The sequence below is a fragment of the Pipistrellus hanaki genome (assembly GCF_964339955.1).
Source record: "Pipistrellus hanaki genome assembly, chromosome: 3".
Lineage (NCBI taxonomy): Eukaryota > Metazoa > Chordata > Mammalia > Chiroptera > Vespertilionidae > Pipistrellus > Pipistrellus hanaki.
The window spans coordinates 33725273-33744448 of NC_140505.1; the positions used below are offsets into that span (position 1 = coordinate 33725273).

General features: G+C 36.8%; 1 protein-coding gene across 5 annotated transcripts in view; it reads right to left on the reverse strand.

The window, feature by feature from the left end:
* The window catches only part of TPP2 (tripeptidyl peptidase 2), a 78085-nt gene that overhangs the window by 31315 nt on the left and 27594 nt on the right, over positions 1 to 19176 (reverse strand). For all 5 annotated transcript variants that reach the window (XR_014794439.1, XR_014794440.1, XM_084876975.1 and 2 more), the window contains exons 6-11: positions 17079 to 17242; positions 13860 to 14014; positions 12980 to 13056; positions 8525 to 8652; positions 6977 to 7076; positions 3342 to 3490 (exon numbers count right to left, since the gene is read on the reverse strand). Coding sequence is in view for 3 of the 5 variants with exons in the window: in XM_084876975.1 (XP_084733101.1) it covers positions 3342 to 3490; positions 6977 to 7076; positions 8525 to 8652; positions 12980 to 13056; positions 13860 to 14014; positions 17079 to 17242 (773 nt within the window). In the remaining 2 variants the exon portion in view is untranslated. The remainder of the gene's footprint in view (positions 1 to 3341; positions 3491 to 6976; positions 7077 to 8524; positions 8653 to 12979; positions 13057 to 13859; positions 14015 to 17078; positions 17243 to 19176) is intronic.

A 19176-nucleotide genomic window follows, 5' to 3' on the forward strand; every position in this document is an offset into this window, starting at 1 on the left:
ACACAAAGACTTACTTAAGAAAAATTACTGTGTTCCCATTATGCAAGGGCATGAAAACAGGCTATGCAGAGATAATGTAAATGTAAGAAGCATATACCTAAAGGCATTCCAATGACATTTGCTTTAAAACACTGCTGGTCAAACAATACAAAACAACAATCTGCATTCCCAGATTGTGAGAAGGATGTCGGAATGCTGGTTTAGGCCCAATCCTACAGACCCCGAGGGATCTCATAGGTATTGAGCCTAAACCGGCAGTGGGACATCCCCCAAGAGGTCCCCGGATTGGAGGGTGTAGGCTGGGCTGAAGAAACCCCTCCTCCGTGCACTAGTTATCAACTGTTGAGCAAAAGTAGGTTTATAATTGTGAGTATACAAAATAGTTTATTCTTATAATATTAGTATTTACTAATTATTCTATTATCTTCCACATAAGCAACTATAAACCTACTTTTGCTCCCAATGTATAGTTGCTGGCAGTATTTTTCAAACTGATTGCATGTTATATAAACACCAGGAGCACTTAAACAACCACAGATGCTGAGGCCTTACCACAGACCAATTAAAGTAGCATCTTTGAAACTAGATCCCAGACACAAATATGAATTAAAAATTTCCAGGGAAATGCTAGAGGGCACCCAGGCTGGGAATGACTGTTCTATGGGAAGGATATAGAGGCCACCAATCTGTAAACCCTGCATTAATGCCCGCTGTTAAGGATCAAAGACAAGTAATATAGTATTCCTGCCCTCTCCAGAGCTCAACAAACATGTAAACTCTTATGATATTTTAAGAAACGAGCAAAACAAACATGGAAACATCATAATGCTGTAAGAGCAAATAAGATGAAGCTCTATCAGAGGAACAAATACATGCACAAGAGTTTGCCAAGTCCAAAAAATGGGAGAAAGGAATTCTAGGCAGAGAGCATTATGACCAAAGACAGGAAGCATGAGCAAACTTGAAATATTTGGTGAGGTTGAACAGGACTAGTTATAAGGGTAGTGAGTCCTGGAAATTATATGAGAGGGACAGTTCTGAGGTGGAATTGTTACCACAGTCAGGGTACCCTAATTTGAGTGCTAGTCAATGTCAATGCCACCCTATTTCATGACACAAGCCTCCAGCACAGCATGCTAGAAACTATGTCGTTTCCACTTCACTTTGCTCCACAGAAATATTCATTACCTTCTAATAACTAATATAGACAATTACATTAAAAAAAATAATTTTAAAAATTGATCCCAGAGAGAGGAAGGGGGGCAGTGGGGAAAGAGGTGGAAAGAGACATTGACTGGTTGCCTCCTGCACATCTTCCTGAACCTACAACCTGGGTATGTGCCCTGATTGGGAATCAAACATGCCACCTCTTAGTATACAAGACAAGGCTCCTATCAACTGAGCCACCCCAACCTGGACAATAACTATTTAGTATGTATTTTTGTAGATTATCTCCTCCAACCACAATATAAACTCCACATGGGCAAGTATTTTTGATGTTTTGTTCACTAATTTAGCCCCAGAGCTAAAATAATGCTTGATAGTCATTAATAGCCAATAAATAAATGTATTTTTTGAATGAATAATAAATACACAATCAAATCACTATTCTAATATATAAAAACCCAGGGTCCATAACATCCAGAACGACCAAAGGCTTGACCAAACACCGGAAGTCAGTCCTGTGGTGAGTGCTGAGTTGCCGTGGCAACCCACCACTGACTGCCGAGGGGGCTGCAGATCAGGCTCAGATAGAGAGGCAGGGTTTGATCTGCAGCCTCTGTGGCAGCTGTTGATCAGCCGTTGCATCTTTCTCTCTCCAGGCTTCACTAGCAGCCGTGCCTCTGTTTCTCTCCGGACCTCTGCAGAGGCTGCTGATCAGCCCCACCTTTCTGATCAGGCCCGGAGATAGGCCCAGAGATGCTAACTGGCATAAAAACCAACCAAGCAGAACCAAATTTGGATGAACTGTGAGGAGCTGCCTAGGAGGCAGAGCTTTTGATATTGACTGGCATAGAAACTGATCAATCAGAACCAAATCTGGGTGAACTGTGAGGAGCCAATGGCTGTCTAGGAGGTGGAACTTTTGATGCTGATTGGCACAGAAAATGACCAATCGGAACCAAATTGGCAGGCAGGGGAGGACAGTTGGGGGCACCTAGGCTAGCAGGGGAGGGTAGTTGGGGGTGAGATCAGACTGGCAGGGGAAGGCAGATATTGGTGATCAGGCAGGCAGGCACGTGAGCAGTTAGGAGCCTGTAGTCCTGGATCATGAGATGGATGTCCGATTGCCAGTTTAGGCTCGATCCCTGTGGGATCCCTCCTGGCCTGTGGGATTAGGCTTAAGGGGTCCCCAATTGGAAAGGGTGCAGGCTGGGCTAAGGGGAACCGCCCCCCCACTCCGTGCACGAATTTCGTGCACCCGGGGCTAAGGGGAACCCCCTCCCACTCCGTGCACGAATTTCGTGCACCCGGTCACTAGTTATCACATAAATTATTCTCACCTTAAACTTTACTTTGAGCCCCAGAACATTATCAATTCTATCACATTTTCTCACCCTAAGAATTTCAGGAAATTAGTCTGCAACAAGGTAAGATAAACTTATTCAATAATCATCCATAATAAAGAGCTAATATGCTTATTTAGACTAGAGGGCAAAACGACCTTCTGGAAGGACCAGTGGGCCGGGGGAGGGAGGGGATTGTGAGGCAACCGGGGCATGAGGGCTGAGCCCCATGCAGGAATTTCGTGCATTGGGCTTCTAGTCTTTTGTCTATTACCTAAATATTATACTATAAACATAAAACTATCTAGATACTTAATACCTACTTATCTAACCTTATAAACAATAGATTTTTAGTAGCAGGACTAAGGTAAATTATAAAATGATATATTTAAAATCCATTTTATATGCCACTTCTATATCATTAAGAAAAGTAATTAGCCATGGCCATTGTGACCCAGTTGTTAGAGCATAGGACCGCATATTAAAGGGGTCTTGGGTTGGATTCCTAATCAAGGTCAGTACCTGGGTTGCAGGTTCTATCCTGCATGCAAGAGGCAACCAATTGATGTGTCTCTCACATTGATGTCACTCTCTCTTCCTCCCTGCCCCCCCTTCCACTCTAAAACTCAAGGGGAAAAATATCCCTGGGTGAGGATTAATAAAAAAAGGAAGGAAGGAAAGGAGGGAGGGAGAGATGGATATAGGAAGGGAGGGAGGGAGAGAGGAAGGAAGGAAAGAAATTAAACTGTGCTTAAAACATATGTGCAATAGCTAAAAATTCACCATCACTTTATTGGAAATAGTACCACGTAGAGCAGTAAGAAATGTCCTTACCCGAAAGTATCAGGGCGATACCTCCACATGCATTGGGAGAAGACATAGATGTCCCATTCATTAGCTGAGTTCCTCTCAATGTCCAGTTAGGAACAGAAGCAATGGCTCCTCCTGGTGCACTTATACTCACTCCAAGGGCCCCATCAGCACTGAAAAAAAGGACATTAGTTTGCTTACAATGATAATAACTGGATAAATTTGGTGTTCAAATAATTTACAGTACAATCCCATGGACTCCTTGAAATCATTGGAATCAATGGGGGAAAATACCCAGCACAATTATTTCCCCATTGAGCAGTTTTTTTCCTTTGTAGTAAAAAATCTGTGTGTGTGTGTGTGTAATAGACTTAAGTATAAAAGATTATGGGGTATGTTTATGAAAAAGAAATTAAATATATTCTCTAAAATAAATTTTGCATTGCTCAGACTCCTTAATGGTTGTACCTTTCTTTTCTCTGAGTATAAGCTTTGCCTTTGTCTGAATTAATATAGCATTGTCCAATAGAAATATGTGAGACACGTGTCATTTTAAATATTCTAAAAGCTTCATTTAAAAAAAAGTGACAAGAATTTGAAGTTAATTTTAATAAGGTCTTTTTTAATTCAACATAGCCAAAATATAATTTCAGTATGTAACTGATAAAAAATATGAATTAATTTATATTCTTTTTTTGTACTGGAAAGTATTTGTACAGTTAGCACTTACAGCACATCTTAACACAAGTCTAACTTCATGGGATTAGTGGCTGCCATATTGGATAGCTGAACTCAACAGTGCTGCCAGGTTTAGGGCTTTGGCTACAAATGAATGAATTCAAGTCCGTACAGCCATTATTGCATTGTCCCCAAACACAAGCTCTGTCCTCTGCCCCAAGTAAAGGAAGAATAAAGGCACACTATACTTCTTTCCACCTGGAAGAGTGGCCATAAATTCCCCACAGAGGCTGTCCTTCCTTCCTACCATTCTTCCCCAACTGACTAAGTTATTTTTATTCTTGGGAGGGATACTAGTGCAATTTGGTTTCATATTTTTACACAGAGATCTGAAAGCCTGCAAATCATATCTTCCTCATGAAATAGGTGAGTGGCATCCCTTTTAGTAATTATCTTAAAACAAATATTGTAAAGTAAATAGCTGTTGACTGGTAGTATTATCAAGTTACAAAAGTGCCTGAATAGTGTGATCTCCCATTTATGCACAGAATGACTAAAAGGTTGTTACCCAAACATACTACAGATGAGATTTAGGGTAGTTTTTGCTTTCTTCTTGGCATCATCTATATTGTCTGCCAATGTTCACAATGAGTATCTGGTATCTTATTATTAAAGAAAATAACTTGGAAGAGTCATCAATTCTAACAGTCTTACTTATTAATTTTCCACTAATCTATTAAAGTGGCTAATAGTTAAGCATTTAATCTGTGTTCTAAAAATGGGTTCTATAAAATGTAAATAAAAATTGTATTAAAATAAAAAATTTCTAATGTAAACTTACATGTCCCTTATAAAAACCTTATACAAACATTATATTAAAATTTTCTTAAAATAAAAAACTATTTTATTTTCTTCTAAAATACAGTATGTAATAAAATTCAAAAAGTGTTTATGTAGGCATTATTTGATAATCTGTCTTTAAGATATATGCCATACTTGAAAACATCAGGGATTCAGGTAACTTCTTTATCTGACAATCTTTCCTGATGAAGAGGATTTTTAAAATAGGCCTAAAGAATATATTCATTCAGTAATCATTAGTCAATGTTTTATACTTCACAGCCTAATTATTAAAACAAGTCTTTTCAATAACATTCAATGTTTACAGTACAGTAAACATCAAACCAATGCTCCCAATTCTTAGGAAAACTGGTTTGCGAACCACTGTCTGCTTAATCAGAGCTTCCCCCACAATTCATGAACTAATTTTCTTAAAATAATTATTTAAATGTTATATGTAAAAATAAGACTGACAAAAGCTGATTTAAAACATTCTCTAATACTTGCTGTTTATCCTGACTAGAAGTTAAAACAATATTTAAAAATCAATTTTAGAAAAGAACAAGTTTAATAATCAATGCATTTATTAACTAAACATAAAAGATATGAACATTTGTTGACTTCGACTCTTATCCTATTTCTAGCCACTCTTATTCAATGATGTATAGTTTTAGGCCAGTTAGTTGGGCTAATGAGGGCAGTATATATACAACATAGGTGCTAAAATAGGCAAAGCTTCTTGAACCACATGGAAATCCACAGCCTGACTGCTTTTAATGACAGTTATTAAAAAAAACTCTACTAAAATAAATTTTATTTTTTAAAGAAAAATTACTTAAGAGAAAGTTAGGAAGATACTGTAACTCAGAGGATTAAATTTGGCATTATCATATTTGATCTGATCCCAACCAATTTTCCTAATGTTATCTTCCAATAGTCCCTTTAATATGTTTGATATATTCAACAAACCCAATTACTACTTATTTTTCCCAAATCTTTGCATTAAAATTTGCTCATCTTTGGGTTCATGCTATTCTTTCCATATAAAATTCCCTACTTCTATCTCAAAATCCTACCCATCTTTTTAAAAAAAATATATTTTATTTTATTAACTTCAGAGAGGAAGGGAGAGGGAGAGAGAGAGAGAAACACATCAATAATGAGAAAGAATCACTGATCGGCTGCCTCCTACACACCTCCCACTGGGGATCAAGCCCACAACTCCGGCATATGCCCTTGACCAGAATCAAACCTAGGACACCTCAGTCTACAGGCTGATGCTCTATCCCCTGAGCCAAACCAGCGAGGGACCTATCCATCTTTTAAGGCCCACTCTAATACCATCACCTCCTTGAGGGGTTCTACTCAAAAGGAAGTGATACTCCCACCTATGTAATGTCCTAAAATAAATTGTGAAATCGGATGACAACCTATTCATTTATTACTGCAGGCAGTATTTGTTGAGTTAAATTCAAAGTTGATTCTCTTTAAATAAAAATAACTCCAAAGAGGTAAATAGATGAATTAAAATAGGCTTTATTTTCTAGAAGGTACTTGTACTTACTGATATCATAATGAGGGGTTATATAAATGTGAGTTTACTATACCTCTTGAGAAAGTTAATCATTTCCTGAAATCAGATAAATATGCTTCACAGAGGGGCTTCAAGAAACCAAAGTAGATAAAATTCATTTATCAAACAGAACTTGCCTACTATGGATTATAACAAAAATTGTTCAATACATTATAACTTTAAACACATAAATACAGGGGCTGCAGGTTTATAACTGTGACACTTTCCAAAATGTTGGGCCATTATTTCACCTAAGTTCAAACATCAAAAGTCCTACAAAAGAGGCCTTTGTTACTTTCTAAAGATAACCTAACTCTTACTTTGCATTCAGATCCTCATAAATGAGGGATTTGGGGCACAGGCCTAAGAATTTATACTCAGGATATATCTAACAATGAAATGGCTATATTTTACTTCTTTAATGATCAGTTTCCTTGAGATAAATTCTCAATCAAAATGAAAATGCTGAAAAAGTAAAAACTATTAGAACCAGTAAAATTGCAAAACTCTACCATGTAAAATTTAGCCCAATGTTTGTAATAGTCCACCTGTCCTACCCTCCACCTACCTGGGCCCTCTAGAAGACCATGTATATTGATTGGCAGGTAATTTCTCTCTCAGAGAATATTCAGCAACCATCATATCAGGTGAAACATAAGCACCAACACCTGTGGGATAGATTTCATAATTAACAAAAGGATTCTGAGAGGGTGCAGACTGTGTTAAAGGAACCCCCCACTAGTGTACAAATTTCATGCACAAGGCCTCTAGTATCTAGATAATTGAAATACACAATGTATGTATCACTGGTAGGCTCCGTTAACACATGATTTAACAGAATATTTAAGCAAGAGGTTTGAAATTACATAAAATAAAATATACCTTAAAATTTAGTAGCTATAAATAAAAGTATGTCTTATATTTATATCTTATTTTTATAAGATCATTTAAGACAAAATTTTTTTTTAATGGAGCAATTTTGAAGCTTTGATAGCCAAACATTATATATACATACTAGTAACAGGTATAATATGCATGTACCTAGGCAATTGATATATACACCAGAAAAAGTATCTAAGACCTAATAGTTTTTATAATCATATATCCGATCACAAATGTCAAAAAGCAGAAGCCTTATTTTGATCTCAAATAAAAATAAAAATTGTAGGCATCATTTCTTTCAATTCATCCTTCTAATTCATGCAACATATTTAAAAAGAACAGGGTGTAGGTTTTACATTTTGTGGGTTTTTCTGCATAAGTTATCAGCTACTGTACTATAATGCTAGCTGTCTTATTTTGATACTATGACTAATTTTGATTTCCCATAGCTCTTGTTGATAGGCATTTTTTATATTAGATTACAGTGAAACAGACAACACTACAGCATATCTGAAGATCAAAGATTGAAAAAAAAGCCACATTCATGGAACAAATGTGTTTCAAGTGTTTTTTTCATTAATAGAGTTTCCTTCTTCTACATCTGGTTCTTTCTACATGTTCTAAGAGAAATGAAAGGAGAAAATATACTATGAAATTAGTCGTACACTATAAATAAAAAGTAAAGCAAGTGGCTTGGCCAGCATGGCTCAGTAGTTGAACCAGGAGGTCATAGTTCGATTCCTGGTCAGGCCATATGCCTGGGCTATGGACTCAATCCCCAGTGTGGGGAGTGTAGGAGACAAATGATCAACGATTCTCTCTCAACACTGATGTTTCTCTCTCCCTCTCCAATCCACTCTCTGAAATCAATAAAAAAAATATATATATATATATATATATATATATATATATATATATATATATTTTAAAAAGTGTCTTTACATTTTTCACTTAGTGTAGAAAGCCCTTTCCTTGATCATTTCTACTGACTAAAATCTTTATTCCCATAATTCTTTCAAATATCCTTACCTAAATTCTCAAATCAGAAGTGGCTGCACTTTTATAATACCACTTCAATCACTTACTCCAGATCAGCACGAAATTTCAGTTTCTCAAGGTTGTATTTAAGGTTTATGGTGTCTTGCATACAAGAGATCCAATTAACAATGGAATAACTGAGGTGTTTTTTATTTGCTGATTTTTAACAAGTTCATTTCTAAAATAGGAAACTCACCTATTACACTTGATGTAGTTCCACCAGGACAACCAACTGTAGAAAGGCATGGACCATTGTTTCCAGCACTGGAAATATAAATTATATTATGCTTCCATACTGCTTCATTAATGACTTCACAAATCCTCCTGAAAGAGAGAGAAAATTCCTTTGAAAATAAAAAATTGTCCCACTTTTCAAAATCTTTATTATGTGAAAATATATACACCATATTTGCAGATATAAGACTAATATGGTATAAATATGGTTCCAAGTAACAGATCTAAAACAATGGCATTAGAAATGTGCATTAGAATTACTCAGATAGGGACATTCTTTTATTTTTCCCTAATTAATTAAAGTATTACATGTCTCTTTTTTCCCCCCATTGGCCTTACCCCAGTCACTCCCCTGAACACATTCCCTCACCCCCCTAGTGTCTGTGTCCATTGGTTATGCTTATATGCATGCATAAAACTCCCTTGGTTGATCTCTACCCTCTCCCCCTGCAACTCCCCCCCTTCTCTCTTAGGTTTGACTTTCGGTTTGATGCTTCTGTCTCTATTTTTGTTCATTAGTTTATGTTGTCCATTATATTCCACAAATGAGTGAGATCATGTGATATTTATCTTCCTCTGACTGGCTTATTTCACTTCCCATAATGCTCTTCAGTGCCATCCATGCTGTTGCAAATGGTAAGAATTCCTTCTTTTTTACAGTAGTGTAATATTACATTGTATAGATGTACCAGTTTTTTAATCCACTCACCTGCTAATGGGCACTTAAACTGATTCCAAATCTTAGCTATTGTAAACTGCGCTGCTATGAAAATAGGGGTGCATATATCTTTCTGATTGTACATTTAATTTCATGGGATATATTCCTAGAAGAGGAATCACTGGGTCAAATGGAGGTTCCATTTTTAATTTTTTGAGGAAACTCCATAGTGTTCTCCACAGTAGCAACACCAGTCTGCATTCCCGCCAGCAGTGTATGAGGGTTGCTTTTTTTCTCCACACCCAGCACTTGTTGTTCGTTGCTATGTTGATGATAGCCATTAGGAGAGGTGTAAAATGGTACCTCATTGTCATTTTGATTTGCATCTCTCAGATGATTACTTTGAGTATGTTTTCATATGTCTCTTGGCCTTCTGTATGTCCTCTCTCAAAAACATGTCTATTTAGGTCCATTGCCCATTTTTTGACTGGATTGTTTATCTTCCTTTTGTTAAGTTGGAGGAGTTCCCTGTAAATTTTTGGAGATTAAACCCTTATTGGAAACAACATTAGCAAATATGTTCTCCCATGCAATGGCCTTTCTTGTTTTGTTTTGTTTTTTCTTTTTTCTTTTCTTTTTTGCTGTGCAGAAGCTTTTTATTTTGATGTAGTCCCATTTACTTATTTTCTTCTTAGTTTCCATTGCCCTAGGAGCAGTATCAGTAAAGATATTGCTACGACATATATCCAATATTTTGCTGTCTATGGATTCCACTAAGATTTTTATGGTTTCCCCTCTTACATTTAAAGTCTTTTATCCATTTTGAGTTTATTTTTGTTTATGATGTAAGTTGGTTGTCTAGTTTCATTTTTTTTCTTGCATGTTTCTGTCCAATTTTCCCAACATCACTTATTGAAGATACTGTCTTGACTCCATTGTATGCTCTTGCCTTTGTCAAATATTAATTGAGCATTATAATGGCCTGGGTCTATTTCTGAATTCTCTGTTGGTCTATATGTCTGTTCTCGTGCCAGTATCAGGCAGTTTTGACAACAATGGCTTTGTAAAATAGCTTGATATCTGGTATTGAAATCCCTTCTACTTTTTTCTTCTTTCTCAGGATTGCTGCAGCTATTTAGGGTCTTCTTTCATTCCAGATGATTTTTTTGGAGAGTTTATCTGTGAAATATGCTGTTGGTATTCTAATGAGTGCACTGAATCTATAGATTGCTTTGGGTAGCATGGTCATTTTAATAATGTGATTCTACCAATCCATGAACACAGTATATTCTTTCATTTGTTTATGTCTTCCATTATGTCTTTTTTCAACATCCTCTAGCTTTACAGGTAGAGAGGTCTTTTACCTTCTTCCTTAAGTTAATTCCTAGGTATCTTAATTTTTTTGGTGCAGTGGTAAATGGGATTGTTTTTTAAATCTTTCTGTATGTTCACTATTGGTGTATAAAAATGCCATAGATTTCTGGGTGTTAATTTTGTATCCTGATACTTTGCCAAATTCATTAATTAAATATAATAATTTTTTTGATGGAGTCTTTAGGGTTTTCTGTGTATAATATCATGTCATCCGCAAATAGTATTAAGTTTTACTTCTTTCCAATTTGGATGCCTTTTATTTCTTCTTATCTAATCGCTATGGCTAGTATTTCCAGTACTATGTCAAACAGAAGTGGTGAAAGTGGGCATTCGTCCTGTTCCTGTTCTTAGATGAAATGGAGATCGGGACATTCTTAAACAATAAATGCTTAGCCTCTTTTCCAAAAGTATCTATAATACCAAAATATTGTTCAAATGAGTGGTTAAGTAACTTTTGGTGCCATCCAACATTGGTGGAACATGATACAGTCATTCCAGATGATGCACCCTAGTTAGATTTGACGTGGGAAGCAGTTATGATGCCAGGTTAACTGTGGAGAAATGCTATATACAACATTGTATATATATATATGGGGAAAACTACAAAAGGATACTGAATGATCAGCTGTGACTGGGTAATGGGCCAATTGGTGATTTCGCTCCCATTCCACTTTAAGTAACATACTCAGAAACAACTTCTGGGGAATTCCTAAATATATTTGCAATTAGTGACAAAAGTGAAGGAGAGCCCTAACCAGTTTGGCTCCGTGGATAGCGTCAGCCTACGGACTGAAGGATCCCGGGTTCGATTCTGATCAAGGGCATGTACCTCAGTTGTGGGCACATTCCTAGTGATGGTTGTGCAGGAGGCAGCTGATCGATGTTTCTCTCTTATCGATGTTTCTAACTCTCTATCCCGGGTCCTTCCTCTCTGTTAAAAAAATCAATAAAATATATATATTTTTTAAAAGTGAAGGGGAAATAAAGCACTATGGAGAAAGATTTGAAATATAAGAAATCTGGTTAGAGCTTGATAGCAAACAAGAAAGAATGAACTGGTATTAATTAAAAGAGATGAAGTTAGGCCATGAAGAAATGGAGTCAATATAACAAAGGTATAGGGCTAAGGTCACTCCAAAGTACAAAAGGCTATTAGAGGAAATGACTTTAAACAGATGAATATCAAAGGACGAGAGAAAGAAATACACTTAAGTAAATAAGATATTGAAGCAAAAAGATGGGTCAAGATTGCATTCACAAATAAAATGTCTGAGGATGACAGGGTGCTTGTTAAAAGGACAAGAAAAGGATGTGTCATAGAAACTTAGTAGTACTAGTTTTCTGGAAACAGTAAGTTAGTATTTGATAACAGCAAACTAAAGGGCTTGGTAAAATTTGAACTTTGGCAGGATTTTATTAAAGAGCCTCCGACACTGAATAATAGGTATATATGAATGGCCTGGTGGTGGGAGGAAGAAAATGACCAGTAAGATAATACTCGAAGTAAGGTAATGTCAAAGTTATTAATATGAAGAAAAAATGTAAGATAGCATGAGGTCAAAACTAAACCACTGGATTTGGCAATAAGATGACACTGATAAGGAAGGATTGGGAAGAGACTTAGAATGTGAACATACAAACTAGGTTTTCCCAGATAAGTGAGTGAAAGCAGTATGAAATAAAAAGGTTTTTTGTCTGTTTTAAGGCTGACAACTCCGGAGCATATCTGTATAATAATGCAGTAAAGGAGAAAGGAAATCTGATACACATCTTAGAGGCTTGAGTGACTTGATCCTGGCACTTCTTTCATTACACAACAGGGAAAGCAGAGAAGGTGGGGTCAGAGGAGGTCAGGAAGGGCACCAAGTCCCTTGCTGAGTGCTTTTATTCTCTCCGGGAGGGAAGGTCAGGGAAGGTCTTTGAGAAGAGATGTAAAATAGTCATACAGGAGGGAGAGGATAAATGCAATGTGATCAGACAATGCTGTATATATGAACAATCTCATATCCATGGTCTTAAACCTGAAGTGGGTTGTGACTGTGTTTCTCCTGAAAAGTATGGCAGTGCAGGTATGGGATCACTGAAGGGAATGCCAGGGTTTCCACAATATGGAGTTTAGTCAGGTAATCACACCTGGAAGAGTTCAGGGTGCTTATGGATGAAGAATTCTAGTGATAGAGGGGACATGGGTTATCCCTGGGTAGGAGGAAATAAGGATATCAAGAATACGACCATGAGAATGAGGGCCAGATCTAGGAGACATAGTTGTCATCTAATCACAGTGATTGCTTTTTTCAACTGTAATTTTCAACCCAGTTATGAAAAGCATTTCATACTCTTATTCTGCTAAGTTCTTATGAGTAACAGGATACAAAGAATACTCACCCAGAATTTGGCCAGTGAGTTGCTTCTCCATAGCTATAGTTGACAAGATCACACTTATGGTTTATAACTTCTATCATCTATTAAAAAGATGAATAATCTAATTTAGGAAGCAATGTACAGAAACAGACATGCCAGTAAAATAAAGGCATAGAATCCCACAGTTTCTTAATCAATCATATTCTAATTTAAATCCCAATATATGTTACTTCTAAGCATGTGGCTAATAAACTTTAAAAATAGGTAGGGGGAGACAGCATATAGTAAATATCTATAGAACACAAAACTAGAGACCATTGAGGTTCAATTGGTACCTAGTCCTGTACACCAAAAGTTTGTGGGTTCAATTCCCGGTCGGGGCACATACCTAGGATTCAGGTTTATATACAATCGGGATCTGTAAGGAGGCAACCAATCAATGTTTCTCTTATATCAATCGTTCATTCTCATTCTCTCCCCCACCCCCTTCACTCCCCCAAATCAATAAAAGCACGTCCCTAGGTAGGGATTTTTAAAAATTACAAAAAACAAACAAACAAAAACCCACACACAAAATATAACTAGCATTTGCAGATTGGAATAGGGGAGAGGAAGAGAAAATGGAATTATTCTAACCAAAATTAAACTATAATTCATATTAAAATAAAATGTAGAGTTTTAAATTCTTCTTAGGTTGATGGAGTAAAGAGGCATTTTTTGTTGTTTCAAAGTACCTCAAAATGAGAAGTATAAAATAAATAATATTTTTATATTTTCCAAGAAATTTTATCCTAATAATTTTAACAAAATAACTGAAAAACTCTTGGTAAGCACTTTATAAACCTAAAACTATTCCAGATCATCAATTAATCATCTTCTAAATCAACATCTCACAAAAACTCACAGCTCTTATAAGGCCTGTGCCTGTTTCCATTGTGCTCAGTCTTGTATCACCAATTTTGATTGAAAGAATTTGGGCACCAGGAGCCACACCATTCCGTTCAGGTTCGTCTGGAAAATGTCCAGCAGCTATACTCGCTACATGAGTTCCATGAGCTCCTAGAGCAAAAAGAGAGGAACATGACAAAATATTCTCACAGGTTCAAAGTTTTAACCATTCGATTTTTATATTAATCATGATAAAAATAATTAAGAATATACTCTCACCTTAATATTTAATAATATATTATTCCCTTAATTTTCTTATCAGTAATACACAAAAAATGAAAACTCTTTGAATTCCATACACTATTCTACTACCCTGTGTTCATTGAGAGCAAAAGTGCAAGTCACAAGGATGAGGAAGTATTTGCAATATATATAACTGACAAAAACCTTATATCCAGAATATAACCTTTCAAATCCAAAGAAGAAATGTGAAAGAAAAATGGGTGAAACACTTAAAAAGCATTTCACAAAAGAGGAATCCAAATGACTCATAAATATGAAAATATGTTCAACTTCATTAGTCTGAGAAATACAAATCAAAGCCACATTATCTTTCAGAATGGCTACAACTCTAAGGCTGACTGTCAACAGCAACCATGGATGGGGATGTGCACTCACACAATGCTAGTAGAAGAATAGACTAGCATTTTGGAAAGCTGCACATAGGCATACCCTATAACTTAGCAATTCCACCTCTAGCCATGTACCCAACAGAAATGTGTGCACAGTAAAAGACAAATGCAAAATTGTTCACGGCAGCATTGCTTATAAAATTAAAAAACTTGCATGAATACATGGTGTATTTACAAAATTGAATATTATACAGCAATAAATATGAACTACTTTTACACTCTATGGGATGAGGCACACAAAAATAAGGTTGATTTAAAGTCACACACAAAAGGGTATATAATGAATAATTCACTTACATAAATTGAAATATCACCATAATAACATTGAACCATGTGCAATTACCACTATTTAATCATTTCTGATCCATAAAATAATACTAGATGGTTCAATCTAATGTGCTAATAGAAATAAGGACAATAATTAACTTTGGGAGGGAGGGTGTGTTAGTGGTTAAAAAGAGAAATAATGGGAGTCTTGCCAATATTTTTATTTCTTGAGTTGGTGGTGGCTAGACAGTGTGTTCACCTAGGATAATTAAATGCATATACAATTTGTGATTTGTATACTTTCCTCTACATATATCAAATACCAATGAAGTAAACACAAACAAAAAAATTGGGCCTTTTTTTAATTGGTAAGTTTTTTAAAAGACATGGGTAGAGAGAAATGTCACACTACTGTCAGATAAACAGTAACACAAACATAATGATAAATTACAACTGGCATTGGGCCTTAACGTTTTCATTAAGTGACACTGAAATAGTTGGAGCTCCAGGAGAAATGAGAGAATAAGACTCTTCCAACTGGGTCTGCTGCTATGCTGAAATTCCTCTACTCCAGACAACTGTTGTTATGTAAGACTATGGATCCAATATTACCAATTCTTCCTGACTTATTTTTTCCAATAAAAACAGAAAAACTGGAGCCCTGAGAAGTGTACTCCTGGGTTAGTGTCCCCTCCACCTGTGCACCGAAGGATCGTGGGTTTAATTCCCTGGGTTGCAGGTCCGATGCCCAGCCCCTGTTGGGGCACATGACAGAGGCAATCAATTGATGTGTCTCTCTTACACTGATATTTCACTCTTTCTCCTTCCCTCTCCATCTCTCCCTTCCACTCTCTCTTAAAAAAATCAATCAATGGGAAAAATATTATCAGGTGAGGATTAACAAAACAACAACAAAAAAATAGAAAAGTTGGATTTTAATGAATTCTCCCTAACCAACCCCTAAAAAAAACTTTGCCGCCACCACCACCTATCAGTTAGAATGGCTAAAATTAAGTTTTACTGGCCACACTGTGTGGACAAGAATGTGGAGCTTCTGGAGCACTCATGCTCTGCTGGTGGAATGCAGAGGGTACAGCCACTGAGGAAAACAGCCTGGGAGTTTCTTAAATTAAATAAATGCGTACTGTAACTAACCAGTTCTCTTAAATATCATTCCAAGTTAAACAAAAATATATTTCCATAGAGACTCGTATACAAATGTTGAAACAATGCAAATGTCCACCAGAAGGTGAATGGATAAACAAACCATGATGTATCCACATCATGAAATACTACTAATAAATAAGGAATAAGCTATTATAATCACAATATAAATAAATTTCAAACCATTACTCTGAAATAAGGCTGGCAAACAAACACAAAACCCCCAAAACATATTTTTATTCCACTTACATAAAATTCTAGAAAATGTAAACTAATCTAGAGTGACAGTTTTGTGGCTACCTGGGGTTTTGAGTGGAGACAGGGTTGGATCACATAGGAACACAAGCAAACTGTGGGTGTGATGGAAATGTTCAATATCTTTCATTCTTTGGAAAGTATATGATTGTCTAACCTATACTGTATACCTGAAACTAATGTAAAATAGTAAATCTAAACTATAGTTAAAAAATAAAATTTAAATTAAAAAAAAAATTAAAATCTTCTTGACCTCATTCCCCTTGCTCCTTCACCAGAAGTAACGACTATCCAGAAGCTGGTGTGCATTTTCTTACCATCTACTGTTACGATACACACACACATATCCATAAACACTGATATATTTTACACGTTTTATCATTTTTAAAATTTATGCATGATATAGGTATATATAAATTTGTTTTGATTGCTGTATAATATTCCACAGTATGAATGACACAATTTTTAAAAAAACTATTCTTTTGTTGATGGGTATTTAAACTGTTTCACCTGAGAATACAAACAATCAGGTAAAAAGATCTATGTCATTTCAAAAACAGTTTGAATTTCTCTCAGGTTAATATTTGCAAGTGAAATTACTGTTCTTTAGATGTATTATGCTGATGGATTTTTTTTGTGGTTGGATCATGTTTATATTCTTGGAAGGGATCCTACATGACTATGATTTTAAGGAACAACACCTTGCCAAGGAACCAAATTACATCTATTATTCTAGATTTAGTTCTTCAGTTGGAATCTCCAAATCAAATTCTCTATGAGGCTGCATTTGGCTACAGAAATTTATCATCTTGCACTTTGTAAATCTAACTCTAATTATCGTATCTGAAGCAGAATACCTCCACTGGTCACAATAGAGAGCAGGTTTCCATCATCATATATATTAACGGAGTAATTCAACATCTCAGCTGTGCCAAAAGAGCTATATTCTTGGGCTTCTTTGTAGTTTCTTAATACAGTAGCTTTACTCAAGTCCCCGTCTTCATTCGAATCAATGCAGGCTCTGTTAATTCAGAATATATAACAGATAATGAAATCTATTGTCTTACCTTCCCCAAAATTACATAATACTGTTTCTCAGTACTTACTAACCTATCTGTTTCAACCAGAGCAACCACAGTAACTGCCTGGTTTAGATTTCTCCATAGTCATCAGCAAAGATTAGGTAAAACAGTGTCACAAAATTCCAGGCAGAAAGCCTTACATCCCACTTAAGAAATCAGACCAAAGCTTAGCCTAGAGCAGTGATAGGCAAACTCATTACTCAACAGAGCCAAATATCAACAGTTCAACTGAAATTTCTTTTGAGAGCCAAATTTTTTAAAACTTAAGGAAATGGATTAATAATTATCAGGGGGAAAGGGGTGTGGGAGGTGCAGGAAGAGACTGGACTAAAATCGTACACCTATGGATGAGGACAATGGAGGGGGGGAGGTAAGGGCAGAGGGTGGGGTGGGAACCAGGTGGAAGGGAGCTATGGGGGGAAAAAGGAGAAACAATTGTAATAATCTGAGCAATAAAGATTTAATAAAAAAATAAAATAAATAAACTTAAATTATATAGGTAGGTACATTGTTATTAACTTAATTAGGGTATTCCTAAGCTGGCCTTTGCTAAAAACTCAAGGGGCCAAAGAGCCACATGTGGCGCATGATCCACAGTTTGCCGTCCACTGGCACAGAGCTTTAGAACAGTTTCAGATGGTTTTGACTTATAGGCTAGGCCTTACTCCTGCTTCTTCTAGAGCTGGCTGCTGGACCCAACTGTGTATACAGGCTCCTTAAGCAAGAACTATTATGGAGCCACCATCCCACAATTGTAACAGCCTTAGGCAAACATATGTTACAAAAAACATTTTCTACATAGTTTTATGGTTATCATCTTATCTGCTCTTTTCCCAGTTTATCTTTTTAACTGTATAGAGACCATCTATACTAATAAAAGGATAATATGCTAATTAGACAGTACAGACGAGACATTTTCCAGACAAAGCTGCAGTGGCTGCAAGGGCTGAAGGAGGCTAACAGCCAGCAATGGCAGCAGCAGTACCTTCCCCTGATAGGCACGGTTGCCTCCTGCAGAGGGAGGCCAGACTGTGGCTTAGGGCCACTCCCCATGGTGGGATATCCCCTGAGAGCTCACAAACTGTGAGAGGGGACAAGCCAGGCTGAGTTCTACAACCCCCTGCAGGAATTTTCATGCACTGAATCTTTAGTATCCCCGTATCTAATAAAAAAGTAATATGCAAATTGACCATACCTGTGATACAACCACAAGCCACACCCACAAGTCAATCAGGAGTATGCAAATTAACCCAACCAAGATGGCTGTGGCCACAGAGAGCAGGAGGGGGGCTTGGGTTTACCCGGCAATGGAGGAAGCCAAGCTTTCCGTCTGTCCTGGCAGGCCCAGGCCTCCACTCAATGCTACAAAATTTCAATTATAGAAGATATATAAATTCCAACAAAAATGGCAGCAGCCATGGAGCTGGAGAGAGCAGGAGGCTTGAGTCGCCCCTAGAGATGTAGGAAGCCAAACTTTCTACACATCCTGGTGGGCCAAGGCCTTTACTCAAGGCTACAAAGTTTCAATTATAGAAGATAAATAAATCCCAAATACCAGTGCCTCCGCTTGAGTTGCTAGGGGTGTAGCAGGCCTGCAAACCACCACAGGCCCCTCACCCAGGCCACCCCATGCCCCAATGGAACTCACACCCTATCCGGGACACCCTTCAGGGCAAACCAGCTGGCCCCCATCCATGTACCAGGCCTCTATTTGATTTAATCCTATATAATGAAAGAATAATATGCAAATTGACCATCACTCCAACACACAAGATAGCTGCCGCCATGTGGTCAAAGATGACTGCCCCCATGTGGACACAAGATGGCCACCACAAGATGTGTTGCTGACAATTATCTGAAAGAGAAGTTAGGG